General features: G+C 40.9%; 1 protein-coding gene across 1 annotated transcript; it reads right to left on the bottom strand.

Annotated features, from left to right (window-relative positions):
• Nucleotides 1-1,281: 1,281 nt before the first annotated feature.
• Nucleotides 1,282-20,025, bottom strand: LOC139636394 (uncharacterized). Its single transcript, XM_071504453.1, has 4 exons — nt 19,788-20,025; nt 2,312-6,301; nt 1,974-2,036; nt 1,282-1,864 (listed from the first exon to the last, which is right to left on the bottom strand). Exons 2-4 carry the CDS (start codon nt 6,162-6,164, stop codon nt 1,734-1,736), a joined length of 4,047 nt encoding a protein of 1,348 aa, XP_071360554.1. The 5' UTR covers nt 6,165-6,301; nt 19,788-20,025; the 3' UTR covers nt 1,282-1,733.
• Between the last annotated feature and the right edge of the window lie 246 nt (nt 20,026-20,271).

Raw genomic sequence — 20,271 nt, 5'->3', positions numbered from 1 at the left:
GGACCCTCAAGCAGACAGATAGGGAAAAAGGGGCCCGAGACTTGAAGATCTTATGTGCATAATTCCATCAAAACTCTGATAAGCGAGGAATCTCATGTGGGCTGCTGGAGCTGGTGAGAGTGTGCACCACATACACAATGAGCCAAATAAGAAAAGGAACACAATGGAGGCTGCAAGGGCCCCAGTTCCTTTGTGTTATCTTTTTTTAGGATAAAGTGAGGTTGGGACACCATTATTTCCACAAGAGTTGCTTCTGTGTAAGATAAAAATTACAGCGTATCTCACTGGGTGAAGAGGGAAAATGTTACCTTCTACCCCCATATGAGGAGAGATCAACAGGATATATAAGGCAGGGCATGTTTGAGTTATATTCAGTGTCTGGGTTCATGCCCCAGCCTCGGTTTACTGTATTATCTTGTATTTTATAGTAAATCTATTTGATTGCAGCTGACTCTCTCAGACTCTTTGTCTCAAGTGTCTTACTTTAATTTTTGAACCCTTGTCGAGTCGTGTAGAGAAATACAGTATAGTAAGTTATAGAAAAGTGTTGCGGAGTTCTGAAGACCCTCTTTTAACCATATCTCTCACATGTGTAAAAAGACTCAACCTAAAGCTAAATAATCACATTAGATACCATACCATACCATATGCTACACATCCCTGAGACTCAGTGATGCTGCAATGATTCTGCATATGCTTACCTATAAGGCTTTGGTTGCTATGGTTACTGCTGGTGGGAGTCAGTCATACTCGTAAGCAGTGAACCACTGCTTACAATGAGAGACTTGCATAAGATTTATGAAGAAATCTGGTTGTATCATAGAGGCCTGACGACAAAGGTAAAATGCCTAAAGATGGAAAAATTTCTTCACGATATCATTAAAATCAAAAATCATTAAAATGCTGCCTGTCACTCAAACTCTTGTTGGTGGTGGAACACGAGGTCTTTGTGACCTTTGACCTCTGAACAGGCTGTCCTGTGACTTACACAAAACCCACAGGAAACTCAGGAGCAGGTCTGTGTAATCAGTCATATTCTCGTACTATAAAATACAAACATTTTTTTATGTGAAAGCTCTTCATGTTACCACTTATGCCTTGCCTGTTTATGTGCTCTTGTAAAAATAGCAGTGAAAGGTGAATTTATTTACACATCAGTAATGCAAACGGCAACATTAAGAACAGCCAAGATGTTTCCCTTTCTGCTATACTTACAGCTCCAACTAGAACATACACATGACCTTTATTAGCTTAATAAGATGAAGGACAATTAAAGGATACTTTTGTGATTTTAACAAAAAATTTAATGTAAAAAATATAACAGCAATTAACAATGCACATAAAAAACAATATCACATTTCTTATGTATGCAAACAAATTGACATAAAAAATGTTCTTAATGTAGAAAAATATAAATATGTAGCTGAAATATACAGTTTTACAGCCTGCCTGCAAGTTACATGTTTGCAAAAAATATTTTTTTGTGAGACATTAGAACCTGTACCTCTAGTAAACAGCTTGACGGTTTTTACAGAATTTTATATGCAAAAAGATGAGAGCATGTACTTTATACAATAATTACTTGCTTGGCAGATTGTTAAAGGCAAATAAGTGTATATACAAACGGACAAAACTTAAATTTGCTTCTTGAATACACAGTACAAAAATAAAAAAGAAAGAATTTCCCAGAGAGGAGAAAAATATCTGGCTTAAAATCTTGTCTGCTTGTCATGTTATTTGGCCTGTGACGGCTGTGTCCTCTCCATGTATTTCTTCTGAAACTCCTGGAAGAGGATGGAGGTCTTGGGGACAGAAGGCGAGCGTAGAGGACAGTACTTCTTCTCAGGAGATGGAAACCATGTATCTACAATGCAGTTTATTCATGATAATTAGGAGAAACTTTAGCCACTGCCCAAATAATAAAGAAATAAAAAACATCAAGAATGCATGTATGTTTTGGTCGTATTTGTTACCTCTTTGCCTACAGATAGTATTGCTGTAACTGTTGTCCTTTCTCTCAACAAGGTCAGCATTATCTGAGAAAAGAAAAAAAAAATTTAGTTTTTTAAAAATAAAAAGGTCACAAAACATTTCTACAAATACAAAAGCAGGTGCTGAAAGAGGTCTAAACCCTGGTCTACTGAGGAAACCAAATCAAAAATATGAAGCTCTACTTCCAGTGGCACAAGTGTGTATTGAAATGCAAGAGTGCCCTTTCCACTACTAGAGCAGCCTGTTTCTCTAGATTAATCAATAAATCAATCCTAGATTTATTTTTGACACTTTTGCCAAACTTAATAGTATGATTTACCTGACACAGGATCAGTGGTTTCCTTTCTCCCGCCGGATCCAACTACCAAGTTGAAGGTGTTGGGTAACACACTGAACCTAAGGACACTGTTTTCCTTGAGAGGTATCAAAGCACGGCTTCTGTCAAGTGTAACTGCATGTGTCATCTTCTTCTCTTCCCCAAGTTTGAGTCTGTTAGACAAGGCTCTCCTCCTCGACAGACTCAGACAGCGCTTGGTATTTCCATTCCTCCCTTCAGGGGCACCTGGCACCTCCTTGGTATTGGTGGGAGCAGCTGTTTCAACCTTCTTCAGATTCACCACAGACAAAGAAGCAAATATACACTTCTTTGTTGTCAGCTTCCCCCTGATCCTAATTTTGGTTGGTGGATAACTTCTCCTCCATTTTTCGTATATGTAGTGTTTGACTGAATATTCTGATGTGGGAACACTGGACTTTCTCCTTGAGGGATTGAGAGTCACATAGAGAACATCTGGAGGCCTCTGTACTGCATTAGATGAAGACTCTGTAGATGAAACATGGCGCTTTCTGTTTCCAGGTAAAATGCACTTCCCTTGATGTGCTGAGCCAAACAGCACCAGTTCTGCAGTTCTAACCTTTGAGGCTGAAGATTCACTATCAGCAGCATCTACAAAACCCTTCTTACATTTTATGCCCTTAAAGACAGGCTGTGCATCCAGATTAGCAGAGGGTTTGCATTTCCTTAATTTCTTCAGGGTTGGAAAAATTTGAGGATTACTGCTTAGTGTCTTCCTCTTTCTTTTAACTGTTTCATGTTCACGACTGAGACTGAAAGTTTTTGGGAGGGCACCCGTCGCACTTATTTCAGTTTGTATTTCTGTTTCCAATGATGACTCTGCCACATCAGTAGATGTCAGCTGTGCTTGTACACAGTCCTCTTCAGGGTCTGACATGTGGCTCGCAGATTCACTGCTGTAGACCTTTTGGATTTCTTTCTTGCTATTGAGTAGACTCCTTGACCGACTACTTCCTGCTGATTTCAGCTGATCTCGTACACAATCGTCCTCAGGATCTGACAAAGGATTGCCAAAACTGGGGATTTGGCTGGGAATTTCACTTTCACGGGTGGGGAGATCATCTTCTGTGTTACTTATGAGGATAACGCTTGACAGGCTATTGTTTATGCTTATCTGGGAAATGTTTTTTATTTCCTTGTCAGAATATGAGTCAGGTTTCTTGTCACTTTCAGACTGACTGAGATCACTGTACAGATCAGGCCAACTACATGTCAGAACTGGATTGTCAATGTTCTTCCCAACCTTCACTTCATCCTGTCCTTTTATGGGAGAGTGGAATTTGCTGTCAGACCTGACCACACACAGTTTATCATTCGTTGGTACTGTTGTCTCTTCCTTCTCAAGGACTCTGTCAGTACAATCTTTATCACTTTGCTCTTTCTTGCACTGGCATTTACTCAGGGAAGGCCCAACAAATTTTTCTCTCAACCTATCAATGCAGCAAATGTGCTCTAATGAAGAGATTATCTCATTCTCCAGTTCTGAGTCAGGAAACTCATCCTCCACAGAACTCTTCGTGACTGTCTCTGGCTCACTGTCCACATCCATACTTTGTGGTATCTTACTTTGTATTTGCTCAAAGATCATTTTGGCCTGTTCTGGAGGCAAAACTTGGATTTTAAATGAGTAACATGGGTCACTGGATTCATCACTTTCTGTTCCAATAGGAGAAGAAGTTTGAGTTGAGAGAGCTTCAGCAGTGGAGGCTTGTTTTCCTTCATCAGGGTCCACAGGTTCAAGCTCTGTTTGTGACAGGACTTTGTTTGGCACCTCACTTTGAGCGGGAATGCTGTCGACTGTCCCAACCTGATCTGGCAGGCTGAGACTCTCACACGTGTGAAGACGATGCATGAAAGACTGCTGGAAGCCAAACTCTTTATCAATGTCATCGACCTGCTCGTTGACATTCAACCATGATGATCTGTAGGGCATTTCTGAATAAACTTCACTATCTTTGAGGACATGGTAGCTTTTGAGTTGCTTCTCAGAACTTTGTTTTACTTGTGATAGTACAACACAGTCTGTTGTTAAATGTTTGCTGCAGTATTCCTTAATACCAGTGATGAAATCCTTGTACCAGCCCCCCTTGAGCTTACATAGCAAATTTTTACCTTGGCCCTCCCAAAACATGCTTAAAACTTTGTGAGCAGAATCAAAATTTGTAAAATCTTCTAACTCCATCTGGGCATTTTCACCATCCTGTACCAACTTGAGTAATGTGGAAATTGTCCATGAGGTTGTTGGGACTGAGGACAGGTCAAAAACACAGGCCTCTGGATCTACTGGCATCTCAGTTTTGTCCATAGGGCCATTTTGGCTTATTGGCACTGTCATATTGGAGAGGATTTCAAGTACTTCAAGAATTTCACAGTTGGTTTGGGTCTCAGTTCTCTGAGCTGAAGCGCTCTCAGACATCAGCACCAGCTGAGATGCATCATTTAAAGATCCATCTAGATTTCCTTCTGAGACGCTGCTATTTTTAGGAAATAACGCACCTCCTGCCTTACTTCCATTTCCACTTCCATCAGTTGTTGTTATGTCATAGAAAACATCAGCTACATGGCTTTGCTGAGGTGATGCATTTACAGAGTGCTGTGCTCTTGTCGTAGCAACCTGGGTGGTGTTAGGCAAAGACTGTCCAGAATGGATTGGTAAGAGCTGGGTGGCATTTGAGTTAGAACTTTCAGCAACAGTTGATTTCACAGGCTGCATAGTTTGATTAAAGTCCATAACTCTGACCTCACCAACAAACTGCTTTCCTTTGTAAGGTGAAGTGGTATGCACTGGATGACGACTATCTGAGTTACCGGGGTACGACTTGCGTAGATTTTCCGCAATTCTTGCAATGATCTGAGCTGCTGTGTTGCCGAGCGGTTGCTGTTGTACGTCAGCAGCAGGAGCAAAGGGACGTTCATTTGTTTGTTGCAGGAAAGAGACGGTTTCATACTGGCAGCTATTTGAGTTGGAGTTAACAGAGGAGGTGGCCTTTCGCCCACTGTTATGTAGTGAGTTGAGTGGAGCTGAGTATTGCTGCATTTTCTGACTCATGCTGGAACTGGGCCAAATCTGTCCACCTAAGGACGAGTTTGTTGTAATAGTGTTGTTTATGAAAGACTGAGTGACAGCTGTACTATAACTTGTTGGGAGGATGGGATGACAGAATCCATGCTGAGTAACATTTTGTCTGTGATCCTGGTTATGAGCAGTCTGTCTGCTGTGTGCAGTGGGAGACACTAATGAGCTGGTGCAACGTGGCAGCAAGGTAGCTCTTGTAACGGGTGCAGGGTAGGGTTTAATCTGCTTTCCAATTACATCTTGATACAGTTTTTTCTGGACACTATGATGTTGGTGATGAAACACAATGTTACCATCCTGTGGCCATATTGATCGTTTCCCATGAGCTGTGCCTGACTGGTTCCAATGCGTCATCATGTCTTGTTTAGAGCATGGAGCCATCACGTTGGGCGGAGCCTGATGTTTTGAATTCTGAGCAGAGTTTTGATTAAAATTTTGTTCAGTGGCAACCTGAAATCCAGTGGCTGGCAAACAAGGGTTTCCACTTTGTATATTAGTCGAACTGCGGTTATTGTTATAAAACATTTTCATATAACTGATATTCTTCCCTCCACTTGGGTGCTGGGAAGAAACTGGCTGATGAGGAGCTGCTGAGGTTTGCCAATTTGACGTCTGTCTGTTGACTTCTGACAGACGTCCATCTTGAAAGATGAAATGAGCAGTTTGTGGTGGTGGAACTGCTATGTTCACTGTCCTGTACTGACATGAATTATTTGCTGTCCCAGCTTGCTGATTCCTCATTTTGTTCTGGGTAAGTGGAGTAGCAGCTTACGAAGACTGAGGGTGATCCAACTTGTTGGTGCTATCCTTGCATCTATGCATAAGAATACATATCTGCCCTCTGTTAAGCCTTGTAGTAGGTTGAAGAGGCAACTTTCCTGAAAGAGAATTTTAAAAATATATATATATTAGCAGTTGAAAACTAAAAACTATACACAGTTGCAAAAAGTTAAGTACACAATTTTACGTATTAAAAAAAAAAAAAACCTATCACACACAAGCCTGTTTTTACCATTTCATTTCAGTTTATGTGGTGGGTTTCTTAGGCCGGAATTTGTGCGTCAGACAGACTTGTGAACAAAGCAGAGTTAGTTTGCAGAGAAACTAAAAAAACGAGTGTCTTAGACAGCCCAAAAATGTCATCCTTACATTAGAAAAGCAATATTCTTGAACCTTATATGTCCTCATCATCAAATGGAAAGTACCAAATTGAGTTGATACGGGGATAAACACACTTGCATTGCATCATAAACAATCCTCAGCAACAGGTCACTGTCCAAGATAACTTAACCTTTGCTAATGAGTTCACCTGCTCTCCACCCCCATGGTGGAAAGAACACATACTACAGAATACTTGACCATACAGGAATATAATAACTATCAATATTATGAAACTAATACAAAAACCAGACAAGATTTATAAGCTCTTAATAGAAAAATCACATTCCTACATATTCCATAGAATGAATTCCTAGCATAGATAAAATATGGTAACTTGAACTGCTATATATAACAAGACAAAAAGATCAAAAACAAAAATGTAAGGAGGACTCCTCCATAAGAAAAGTACCGACAAGAGTACTGTCGGACAGAGCAGAAAGGTCAACCTGCTTCTACCTACTTTTATCTCTCTCTTCTCAGTCTGATTTAGTTCCTACTTCAAGGTTAGTGACACCCACCAGTCAGACAGCATTAACACATTCAGCTAGATGCAGTTACCCAACTTTGGCCAACCCCTTTAGGAACGAAATACCTGACAACCCATCTACAGTTTGGCAGGAACGCTCTTCTATTTTGTTACCTAGTACTCCACAGAATTCAGCAAGCTCCCCAACAGGACTTCTAAGTCCAAAAGATCTAAAATATCATGTTTCAGAATCTGATCTTGAGTATTTTTGTCCGCTGTAAGTACATAGGAGTCTCGTCTCATATTATAGCAAATCCCGCATATGTAGGATTTTTTAAAATCAGTAGGAAATGTAAACTGCCAACAGTAACAACTCCCTGGTTGTGAGGGAGGGAAGGGAAATCCTCCCTAGTGTTAGTGTGTGTAGAAATGGTAGGATTAACAAACGACCCCATGTATATGGAACGTATCTGAAAAGAACTTCCTCTTAGCTCTTTGATGGAGAAGCTACAGTAGTCGAGTAAAAGAAAGGGTTAGTGTCTTGATATTTTCATTGATGAAAAAAGAGGAGATGAAATTCCTAAAACATTTCCCAACTCAATTGTGTATTCCTGTCAAATCAATGTGAGCCTGAATCCCCTTCCTGCTGACATTGCACATCAGCAGTGTACCCATTTACCAGGGCTACAGAGTAACTCTTTTCATCACAGCCATAGAACATACCAAAAAACAACTTAAACTATCCCAAAATGTACCAAAATCTTGTTTCTTTACTTTGTTACTATCAGACAGACCGACCACAATGAACCAAACATTCTGCTCCACTGGACAGATCACCACACAGCACTATCCATCTTTTCTTATCCACCCCCTCTCTCTGTCTCTCACCCTTGCAGCTCAACAACCAGCTCAGCCCTCTAGGAATCTTCCGGTGCTTCCCCATTTGCTACTATGTGCTCTGCTCTGCTCTCATTTTTAGACAATGTGACATTAAGTACTCAATATTTCATCACCCGCAACCCATTAGCTAATAATCACGGCCTTATATATCACTAACCCACATTAGTGATTACATAACATACTTAGTGTATACATCCTGACTGCTAGTCATCTTAGGTTACTGAATGCAATATCAAGCATACATCCTCTGTGGATTACTAAAAACTATACCACACTATCTGCATATTAACTGCAGTGTCCATGGAAATATCTGAGGTCACTATTGTCCATGTACAAGTTATGATAACAATATGACCACAATGATGTATTGAAATCATCTAAATGTATCCTTTAGTTAATTTACTGGCACAAAGCCACAACTGAGGGGTTATGAGTTTTGCATATTAGCATTTCAGCTTTGGTTCTGTGTGATAGTAACTATAGTAACAGCAGGAGAACACACACTTCCTTGTCCACATTCAGTGCACAGTTCAGTTTGTCATTTGCTAAACTAAAGTTCTCTCGACATCTCAGGTCAAGTCTCTTTAAGTCTTAACTCCTACCCACTTCAAATAAGATGCCAATGAGAGAACAAGTCAGTGTGTAATAGTTCCAGCTCCAAATTCTTAGGAAGAATACCACAAACCAGAAATAACACCTCAAGGCACACCACACAGAAGATGAAGTAACATTACATTAATTTTAAAGCTGTATTAAGCCAAAAAATAAAGGCAGTGGTGTGTTAGCATCAATGACACATTACTACATTGCCCACCCAGCTACGTTGGCTAACCTTTTTTTAATGTTTAATTTGGATTATTAAACATGCTACCCATGCTAAAGCACTCACAACTTAACTGTCCTACACATTTGACAAATTCTTGTGGGGTCATTAACACCTTAAAAGTCACTGAGGTCTCAGGTGAGTGGCTGACCCACCCGGCCATCATGGTGTGAATGGGTGTTGAGCTGCCTGCAAAGATCTGAAGACTGAATTGTAAGAGGCTAATAGTTTGTGTCCTATGTTTAATGAGGGTCATTCCAGTCCAACATCTCTGTTCAGATCTGGTATTAACATGCATCTTCAGTGATCCAATCACAAGTGGTCAGCTCTAAGTACATCTGTTCACACCTGGCTCTCTCCAAATGTGTGAATGTAAAACAGGGGTTTGGTAGGGGAAGTATGCAGCAGGTGAATAAACCAAAATGCTGTGACCATCGTCGGAAGCAGCTGGTAAAAGCAGTGGTGAAAAAAAACTAAGGAGAAGTATACAACTTAACTGTATGTCAAACAGTAGCAGCCGAGTCTGCACAATGGAATCAGGAGTAGGAAGATGTTGTTACAGCTGCAGAAATGTGTTGGTTAAGATTTGTTGGGTAAAGTTTGTAGGGTAACGCAGAGACAGAATGGGACCACGCTATATTACCAGTATCCAAAGTTGCATTCAAATGATGGTCTTTTGTATGGAAAGTTTGGGAGAAAAATTCAGAGAAGCATCTGACCAGTCCATGGAAGTGCTCATCCCTATTATACCACGTCTGGGCACGTTGCCCATTGGTGGTTTGAAAATGCATGCCTAATTGTTAATTGTTCAAGACTAACTCACTGCATTTTTGGTACCGAATAAGTGATGCCTGATGCCCCAGGGATTTCAAATGTGACCAAACATCATGTTTATCTCTAATGGTTAATGATATTAATACATGATCATCCACTACAATACAGTGCTCCATTGTTCTGTATAAAGCTCTGTGTATACTGAAGCAATTGTTTTAGAGGTCAGCAGCTCCCTTCCTGCTAAAGAGGCCTGTGTGATCTCAAACATGGCTCTCTAGAGCCATTAGCAGTCATTTGTTAATCCAGGCATATTTCCTGCCTCCTCCAAGAGCAAATTAATTGTAAGGCATGTCAACACCAGTCCCTGTTTTCAGAGAAGCAAAAAGCTACAAATTTACACCTGAGAGAAAAAGAAGAGTCTGGCATGTGGGGTGTGGCATCACTCCTCAGGAATATCTGAATCTGGTGTTACGCTCAGAAATATCCCAGCCAGTCCGAGTATATTTTAAAATCCATTGTACTTTCAGGTATCATTTATCATTTTGGTATGAGAAAAAAAGAAGAAAAAAAAACACACATAAAACACAATTTAGAAGCTTTAAATACTTTTTTGCATCCTTCTCCTGAGTTACATGAAAGCAAGTATCACAAGTCCAGAAAGACATGAGTAGCCCATCTGTTAATGAACAGTGACAGAAAACAGAAATATCTCTTTTAGGGGGACATGCTTGTTTACTCATGTCATAAACTCAAGTTTTTATGTTGTTCATTACTTTTCTTGAGAAATTACTTCTCATTTTATCAGACCATCTGTGTCTGTCCAGCTAATTCTGAGCTTTCCCTTTGCTCCCCTACATACCCAAAAGCGTGTAGCTCATTTCTCCAATGTTATATTGTTGAAATTAAACATTATATCAGGGTCTAATCAATATGTTAATTTATCCTTAAAAAACACAGTATCAGTGTTTGTGTCAAATACTCCTGTTACCTGCACCTTACCATTTACATACATACATATTAGTATATTGAACAATTACACAGGGGCCATACAGTGGATATTTCAGTTTGACTACATCACCTGTGTGTGATGTGTAGCAGACAATGAGGGCCATTGTGGTGGGAAAATAGTATAATGAACCGTGACAGGCATGACAGGCAGCCCCTACATGTACAAGTAAGGAAACTGTGCCCATGGTGCTGGTCAGAGCTACACTAAACATAACTTCCTCTGACGTGCAATCATTTTGGATTGTATCGCTTTCTCAGCCCAAAGTCTGTCTTTTTCATTTGTCTTAAGAATATGATTGGTGTTTGATAGTTCAGGAGCCAGAGAGAACAGTGTGTGCAGCAGTAGTGTGAGTGAGGTACAAATCACTCATTTTACAGGAGGAGACCACACACAAGGGTTGAAACAAAACAGAGGTGAAAATCATGAGGCCTGCTAACTCCAAACTCTGCAAGAATAAAGTGTGCAATTGTAAATTCTGTCAGACTTTCTCCTTTCAGAATGACGAAATGTTCAGCATATGTGTACATCTGTACTAAAGCCTTTCAAATACACACAGTACATTAATAAAGCAACAGCAAAATTGTGAAGTCAACGTAAGTGTTGTAGGAGAACAATAATTTATATTATGTTTATTACAATAATCATATTAGTTTGTTATGGTATTATGCTATATATTATGTTTACTTTTGTTCATTATAATATCATATGTTGTGTTCACTGAGTTAAGTTAGGAGATAAACTCACACCTGTTGCAAAATGTACTTAGCGCCTGTTGCAGAATATTTTCAGTGTGGTTAGTTATCCTGCACCAAGCTATGACGTACTCAGTGTGGTTGGAGCATGGGCTAAGCACTGCTGTAATGACTTCTTGGCAGAGCATACCAACGCTAAGGACTTTTTGGCAAGGCACACAAACAGTGGCTTGTCAGCTGAGCGTGCCAACATGTTGATTGATGATACTCATTAGAGCGGTGGTACAGCTATGGTCGGGCCATCGGCGGAGTGATCGTTGGCACAGATGTAATTAAGCATGATAAATGTAATCTCAAGGACATTGCGGTTCTTTTTAATAAAGTGCAGTGGAGCCACTTCTGAAGATAAGGGAGTCAATTGATAGCAGCTGAGGGGTTCAAACTAAGGTTACCAAGGTAAGAGGTAAAGAGATGCCAAGAAGGTGGGCAAAATTGCCTTTTTGGAGGCAAAGTGGGCAGGATGTTTTATGGTTTAAAAGGATGTGCAGAACAGTTTGGAAATCAGTCTGTTCCGGGACGGGCTCAGGTTTATTACTTGTTACAAGGAATAAACTCTACTGCATCAAACCCTGAAGGTCGTCAGTACCTTTCTGAACATCTTTTTGACTCCTTTAAGCACTTTTGAGAGATTTTTGCTACATGTTGGTGTAGGAGTCCAGTGTCATATCTGGCCAAGACCTGGATCTTCAGTTTACAGACAGTGTGTATAAGGATATGGTAAATGTATGAAGAACAGTACATTTTTTGTTTAGCATTATTCAGCAGATTACAATTGTGGGTTTCATGTGCTGCATGCTGTGACGCTCAGCTGAGCTGACAAGTTTCAGTGAGGAGCTCCGTGGGAAATATTTGATGTTTTTTTGTTTTTAATCAAGTGTGTTTATGTAATATTTTATGTAATATTTTATCAAATATATAATTGATCATGTGTAAACATTTACTGCCACACACACATCATCCCAGGTTCTGCCCAATCTAGAGCATATCAGATTATTCAGAGACTTCAGAGAAGTGTCCACACAGCCTGTCCATTCTGCTTGAATTCATGAAACACAAAAAAGAATATGAAGTGGAGGTGTTGCTTGAGAGCTGTAAGTTATGCAGCATGGACACAGGCGGAGCAGGGGTTAAATGGGGCCTAGATAAGTGTTTGATTACAATTCAAACTGGAGATCAGCTCAAAATTGAGGTTAGATTTGCACGACATTGGGACCCAAACTATGTTTATCAGGCGCGAATGGTAGTGAGAGACAGGAATAGTGATGGCTTAGTGTGGACGATTAGGGAACTGGAACGTGTGTCTAATGTAGACGTTGAGAGGACGAATGTATCAATACAATTGCTAAAACCCAAGCTGGTAGGCACCAGGATAAAACTGCGCATTCCACCACAGATAGTTACCAGGGACTTAATCAGGAGGGAAGTGCGTTTAATTGAAGTCGTAGAGGATAAAACTAGCAAGACAATGACGTGTGCGTGGGGCATAGATTATTTCCATGGCATAGCAGTTTGGAGGAATCGTGTGGTTGGGTGTTAGAGGTCAGTGCAGAGGCACTTAGACCTGATAAGTTATAAGAACTTAAGCTTGACCAGTTAAATGCTAGAGGGGAACGTGATAACGTTTTCCTCCCCTGGCGTGTTTCAGATGTGTCGTAAGTTGATCAAAATGAGGAAGATGACTGTGCCATACCCACATCGCCAACAATTACACCAAACATAAAGTCTGTTACTACAACTACGCGAGTTCTGCCTCACTCACATCACCTCATAAGAAACCCATTGCGCAGGACGCTAGTTATGGCGTTACCTCTAAAATAGCAGTGCTCAGGAGAGCACACTCTCCTCAGGACAGACAATCAATGTGTCAGGAAAAGTCCATAGAACTAAAAGACAAGACATTATTGACCAACATGTTTAGCTAGATGCCATAGAACAGCCTAGGGGAATTCCATAGGAGTTCATCAATTGACAAAAATGTAGAATTTATCAGTTGTATCTGTTACAATCAGCAGAGAATCTTTTCAGGCATTAGGTGAACAACTACATGAGACAGGATGACATTGCAGAACAGACTAGCAGTGGACTGGATCATGGCTAAAAAGGGAGGAGTTTGCTGGTAAGGATGACTGGTTGTGGGACTGGTTAGACCAAATTTTAGGAAAATGGAAAGCAATGTGGGGAAAGCTGTAATTAGCGCACTGATAGTAATAATTATAGTTTTCTTGTTGACATGTTGCATCATGCCCATGCTGAGGAGGCTGTGGAACCTAAGCAGTCAGATGAACCTAATGGCTGCAACTCAACTAGTACAAATGGAAGCGAACGTGTAGTGTTCTGGCTATTGTGAAATTCTGATAACTGCCAAGAACATGCTGTGACTGGAAAACTACCAAGGTTCCCAGAAGAGTGAAATAATGCTAAGAGGAGAAGGGTTGAACAGAGATACTGCGTCGTTCTCACATTGTGATGGTGGAAAACAGGATATGGGGATACTGCCAAAGGACCACTCTTATCCTGTTTTGGCCAGGTTATAAGAGCATAGACCTCTGACTATGAGATGGTTTTGCATATTTGGCTGTCAAAGAAGTGTGTCGCTGTCGGCAATAAAACCCGGCCGCTGCTGAATGCCGTCTCTCCCCTGATGTGTTTTGGAGTCTAAGTCTATTCTTCAAATTAGAAGTTTTCAATGCTAGATATAGGGCAAAACCTGAAGTCAGATAGCACAGTTCATTGTTTATAACCTTGATGCAGCCAGATGGTGCAGTTCATTTTTTGTGGCCTTGGGTATGCTTCAGGGTATTCAATCACAGAACTGAGTGGATGCAACTGATACATAACTTTTTAAATCAGCAGCTGAGAACATCCAAGGCCAAGTGAACAAAACATGATATGATAGTGGCCAGTGAAGGTCAGGTAAATGGGCAGACCCTTGGAACTATGCCACCAACAGGAGGGGTAATAGATGATCTAAAAATGAATGCACAACTGAGAGGGTTTAGTACACTCCCAGGAAAGAACTGAGTTTTGTCGTTGTGTTTTGATTTTTTCCCAATATAACCTATAGAAGGTTAGGTTATATTGGGAAATATAACCAATTGATACAATTGATCATATAGAAGTCAGAAGACTGTTTATGTCTTGATCAAGTCCACAAAGTGTGTGGTGGAGGAGCTGAACTCATCTGGCCCTGGTGAAGATCTCTCTCCCACATCCACCTCTAAAAGCTACCGATTCAGTCAGTGACAATACAGATTGGTTTAGTCAGTTCCCTTCGTCCATTCATGTAGCCTACTGAACGCCTCTTTATCAGTGAGTGCCCTGTTTGTGGTAAACCAACCTCAAAACACTTTACAGATTCAATACTCACACAAACTTACATCATTATATTCTTGTGAAAAGATGCCCATAGCAGGTTGACACTTGCACAGCCTCATAGTGCTCACTCTGCTAAAGGCTGTCATTTTTTCAGACATGACAGATCACATCAAAACCACAGTGGATGAAGGTCCCATCCATCCCCACTGTGATCTGTGCACTTGAATCCTAAACCTTGCAAACATCAATCCAATAATTATCATCGTACAGGTAAGATTTAAAATGATAGTACTGATACAATCATTTAATCAACTCCCATTGAGGGCAAATTATAATCACATGTGTGTGCTTGATTATAGTGCACCAGTGTGCACTTTTTTGAGCTACTGCAGCAGGTTTGCAAATATTTATCATTAAATTTAGCATCAACTGGCATAATTAGCTATGTTTTTTTGAAGTATGCATGAGATCAAATCACATATAACTTTGTATTGTACTGTAAACGTCTCATGACACAACCGCAGAGAATACAAATTGAACGGTGAGCAGGAGTCTCATAACTGTATACTAATAGGAGAATTCCATCTCTTTCAGACACAACTTTTTTTTCAAGGTATATAAAAATTACCAGTCATGCAACTTTCACAGGTGAAACTTGGCTAATCATGTGTTGCATGGATTGCAAACAAATCAAAAAAATGTTGACAATATAACCACAGCTTCTCTCTTTTCCTGTGGTAAATGGACATGGTATAATAAAGCATAAGACACACAGAGGTCCCCTGATGTATAAAATACTGAAGTCAGTATTGTTTATTAAATAGCAATGATGTGAAGATGATGAAGGAAACTCCACTGACACTGTCTTGCTTGTATTTAAAAAGGTTTATTACAAAGAAGTGGCACAAGCGAGACAACTATAAAGATGTATCCAAGCTCCAAAAGTAAAAAGAAAACGGCACATCTGGAAACTAAGGGTGAACTGAGGATCAGGAGGATGGAATTTGGAGATGATGATGATCAGAGTGATCTGGAGGGGATCATGGGTGGATATGACCCTGCAGTCAGACAGATACTGGCTAGAGCAGAAAAGAGAGGAAGCAAAACATGGAGGAAAAAGGACCCAGGAGATGATAGCTCTAACAAAAGTGAGAATGGAGATAGCGATGGAGACTCAGAGAGCAAGGGTCTATGGAAGACATTCTACAGAAAGCTGGACTTAATCAATATGTGGGGACTGCTGTGAATGATCCAGAGCTGTTAGCTGCAAATAGAGGTCGAGTGTGGAGAGCTCTGAAAGATACCTTTCCGACAAATGTACATCCTGATAATATTCTTATTGAGCCACTGGGACAGGAAGAAAACCCAAGGGCCTAGGTGTCGAGAGCCCATCAAGTGTGGAGAAATGTCACAGGAAATGACACGGACTTGAATCAAATGGAGCAGTCAATTTTGCAAGTCAAAATACAGAAGGGGCTGCCCCTACCAGTGAGGAGCAAACTGGCAGAGGTGGTTGGCCTTGGAAGCCTGGCAAAGGGTGTTTATACGGATCATATAGCCCATCAAGTGGAGCAACATAGGAAAAAGAAGCATCACCAGAAAGAGCAGGACCAGGAGACCCTCAGAAAACTCAATCAAATACAACTCGTGGATAACAAGAAGAAGGAGAAGAAGCAGGCTCTGGTTATACAGAGTCAGTCTCCACTGAATCAACCATCACCACAACTGCAGCCGAACCAGGTCCAGTTCCAATCATCCCAGCCATCATCGGTGGTTCCAGTCGTTTTGTGCCCACAGCCAGTTTTTGGTCAAGCACAGACATTGAGAGGAAGGGGTTGAGGAAATTTAGGAAGAGGAGGAAATTTTAATCCGATTTTTCAACAGTCTTCAGAAGTATGTTATAATTGTGGACAGTTTGGCCACTTTGCCCGTGAATGCAACAGGCCAGGAGGAAATTTCAGAGGCCAACCTGGTCCATGGTGCTTGAATTGATGCTGGACTTCTTTGTAATAAACCTTTTTATATACAAGCAACACGGTGTCAGCTGAGTTTCCTTCATCATGTTCACATCATCGCTATTTAATAAACAACAAAGTCCAGCATCAAACACCATAGATTGCCTGAGAGAGGATTCAAAGCCAATATGAATCTCCTCTGAATAACAGCTCTAACTCCCCACTTATATGGGTAGGTTGTTTTCGTAAACCTGACATAAAAGATATGGTCCATGTCAAAAAGGGCCTCATTTCCTAAGATAAGGGAGGCACCCATTTCCCATGATTTTCTGAGAGCCTCATGCATCTGATGAATGATTAAGATGATGCTATGTTACTTTGTTACCGTCTGGGCCCAAGCAAATCGAATCAAGATCGAGAAAGTTAGATAATTTCTGCTCATCACAAGCTAAATGTCCTCCATATGTTCTTATAATGCATAGAATGGTAAACAAACACACAGTGATTCTGTCCTCACATATATGAGAACATATCTGTAACAGCATATAAGCTTGGTTCTGGCTTTGTGACACCAATGAAGTAAAGTGGGTAAGTGAAGAAACACCTTAAATATTTGATTATTGCATGACTGAGAATTTACTGGACACACAGCAGAGCAAACACATCATTCCCTTTTTCTTCTTTTTTTTCAGCAAACTCTGACATAATAATGTGGTCAGGCAAAGTATAAAAAGACCAATTACAAACACAAACCCTGCTTGCTAAGGCAGAAAGGACTGTCCTACTCAATACAAGCTATGGAGATCCTTAAGAATTTGTGGTGTATCTGAACTGCTTTAATACAAACTTTTAAGTCAGTAATGGTATATGAGACTACTATCTGTACTGTAATATCTGACGTTCCATATGGTATGTGATTTCATGGGTTTGGTATGTTTAGTTTAGGGGCCCCAGGTCAAAAGGTGCCATGGGAGATGGGTGCCTCTCTGTCTTAGGAAAATGAGGCCTTTTTTGGTATTGACCATATACTCTGTCTTAGGGTCACGAAAGCAGCCAACCTATATAGGCGTGGGAGTTAGAGCTGTTATTCAGAGGAGATTCATATTGGCTTCGAAATCCTCTCTCATGCAATCCATGGTGCTTGATGCTGGACTTCTTTGTAATAAACCTTTTTATATACAAGCAAGACGGTGTCAACGAAGTTTCCTTCATCATCTTCACATCATCGCTGTTTAATAAACAACAGCACCCATAAAAGCGTCACTTCACATGCATGCCTCAACTATGTTAGTGTTAAAGCCTTGTCTGAAACAGAGTGCAGCTGGGAATTAAAAATGACAAAAAAAAGTCTCCTGACAAACCTTTGATTAACCCTCAGTATATTTGAACATCATCATTGTTCTTACTGCACGCGTTGCTCGCTTGCAAATGGAAAAACTATTAAAGATTATGTAGTATCTGAAGTTCTATATGTTATATATGGGTTTTGTATGTTTAGCTAGGGAATCCCCTGGTCAAAAAGATTTAAGGGCCTTAGCTAAGAGGCTCTAGGTCAAAAGGTCTGGGTGTCATTGGGAGATGGATGACTTCCTCATTTTATGTGATGAAGCCCTTTTCCTGTTTTTATAGGAAATCATATGTTTACCTTAGGTTCACGAAAACAACCATCCTATATAAGCGGGTAGTTGGAGCAGTTATTCAGAGGAGATTCATATTCGCTCAGACTAGTGGTGTGCGATACTGCATATTTTGGTATCGATCCGATACCAAGTAAATACGGGCCAGTATCGCCGATACCGATACTTTTCAATAAATAAGGTGGATGCCTCATTGAATTGCTAAATCTCAATTAATTTTCATGACCTTAAGTGTTTTTTGTGATGTTTCCTTTTTTATTATTAAATAGTTAAAACCCAGGACAGGATTAGGACAAAGTTTATAATTAAATGTTTTATAATCAAATTTTCAAAAATCTTAAATAAAAAGTGCACGCAAACCAGTAAACAAATTAAAACAAACAAGTACTGTTGAGAAGCTATAATACAACAATTAAATTAAAATTCTCACATTTCAATTTCATTTTCTTAACACATTTCAATGGGATAAATGTATTACATCAAGGTCTTAGCACAATTTATACTTTTTGAGTTGGCTAAAGTAATAAATAACAGTTTCACTTTGTTACTTCCAACACTATAACCTGCCTGGATATTCTCCTCCATGCTGAAAGGCCTCTGCCAATGACCTCTGCCTCTGGACTGGGGGTCTTGCAGCGGGGCCAGGGGGTGGGGGAATCCCCCCCCCTCTGCTTTGCGCGTCTAAGTCACGTCACGTGACTCACGTGACGGCGCAACACCTAAACACAAGAGGGGAGAGGAGGGGAGAGGGGGGAGAGGGGATGGGGGGGGGGGGCAAAGTGAGCCTGCTCTGCGCTGACACAGGAGCGGCCAGTCCGGCGACCTGGCTGTTTCCTCTTTGCCGAAACCGCAGCATTGCAAACAAGAGCGGACCTTCAAGTAAAGAATCGATCTCACCGACTTGGTATCAATACTATCGATATTTGGATCGATCCGCCCACCACTAGCTCCGACTCCTCTCTCAGGCAATCTCGAGTGCTTGATTTGATGCTGGACTTCTCTGTAATAAACCTCTTTATATACAAACAAGACGGTGTCCGCGGAGTTTTCTTCATCATCTTCACATCATCGCTATTTGAGAAACAACAGCATGAGACAGAGTTCAGCTGGGAATTAAAAATGACCCAAAAAAAGTCTCCTGACAAACCTTTGATTAACCCTCAGTATATTTGAACATCATTTTTCTTACTGCACGCGTTGCTCGCTTGCAAATGGAAAAACTATTAAAGATAACGTTAGTAAGATGATAAGTATTTAAAAGTCTCTTATCATCACACACAAGGCGATGTTGCATGTGCGTAATTCCAAGCTTCAACATCCGACTTCCGAGGCAAATAGCACAAAAGTTAGTCACTCATCAAGCTGATAGTTTTCTGAGACTAGTGAGCCACCCTCGGTCGGGAGGAGGCAGCTGTCATGCACATCTTCCGGAAAAAAGAGGCCACAAAAGAGGCTGAGGAAGAGCAGATTGGTAAGATGCGGGTTCGAGTTCAGGGCCATCGCCGTGTGCGGTCAATCTCAACATCATCCACCAGCAGTTTTCCTAAACACTTAAGCTGCAAGCCAACTTACTTTCTCTCGACCAGCTCCACCTTCATCCGTAGTCCGGGCAGCAAATAACGCTCCTCTTTCTGTATTGGCGGTGATTAATCCATGCATGCATCTGCTTTGAATAAAGGTGCCAACTGTTGGAGCGACAACCTTTCCTGTTGCTGATCGGTGAGATGACTGCCATGCAGCCCGTCATTGAAGTACAACAGTCCTCCTCTGCGCCTCCTCCTCCTCCTCCTCCTCCTGTGGTCTGCTTGTCACCAACTTTTCATGTGTGACGTCACATGCAGGAGGAGGACTCACACCGCTGCAGGACCATAGACTGCGTGTGCAGGACCCTGTTACGCCTCCCTTGATCGACTTAGTGAGCAAGAATAGCTACAAGATGGGATAACTCGCATTTTGGCCTCTATTTGCCAATAGAATTCAGCACTTTTAAAATTTACCAACCAGGCTCTACACAGTGAAGCCCCTGAGAACATTTCTGAATTGTTTTGGCGACAAC

Source organism: Trachinotus anak, unplaced genomic scaffold, assembly GCF_046630095.1.
Source record: "Trachinotus anak isolate AG129_WGS33_773 ecotype Australia unplaced genomic scaffold, CSIRO_AGI_Tana_v1 ptg000002l, whole genome shotgun sequence".
NCBI classification, from domain to species: Eukaryota; Metazoa; Chordata; class Actinopteri; order Carangiformes; family Carangidae; genus Trachinotus; species Trachinotus anak.
The sequence above is the reverse complement of the archived record's forward strand: the minus strand, read 5'-3'. Positions and strand labels throughout refer to the sequence as shown.

What these genes read in the sequence shown, in the direction of transcription:
- LOC139636394 (XM_071504453.1), bottom strand. Translation starts at nt 6,164, where the DNA reads ATGAGGAATCAGCAAGCTGGGACAGCAAATAATTCATGTCAGTACAGG. An exon ending in AACCACTGATCCTGTGTCAG is followed by an intron (nt 2,037 to 2,311) that starts GTAAATCATACT and finishes TTCTTTTCTCAG; the next exon opens with ATAATGCTGACCTTGTTGAG. An exon ending in TACTATCTGTAGGCAAAGAG is followed by an intron (nt 1,865 to 1,973) that starts GTAACAAATACG and finishes ACTGCATTGTAG; the next exon opens with ATACATGGTTTCCATCTCCT.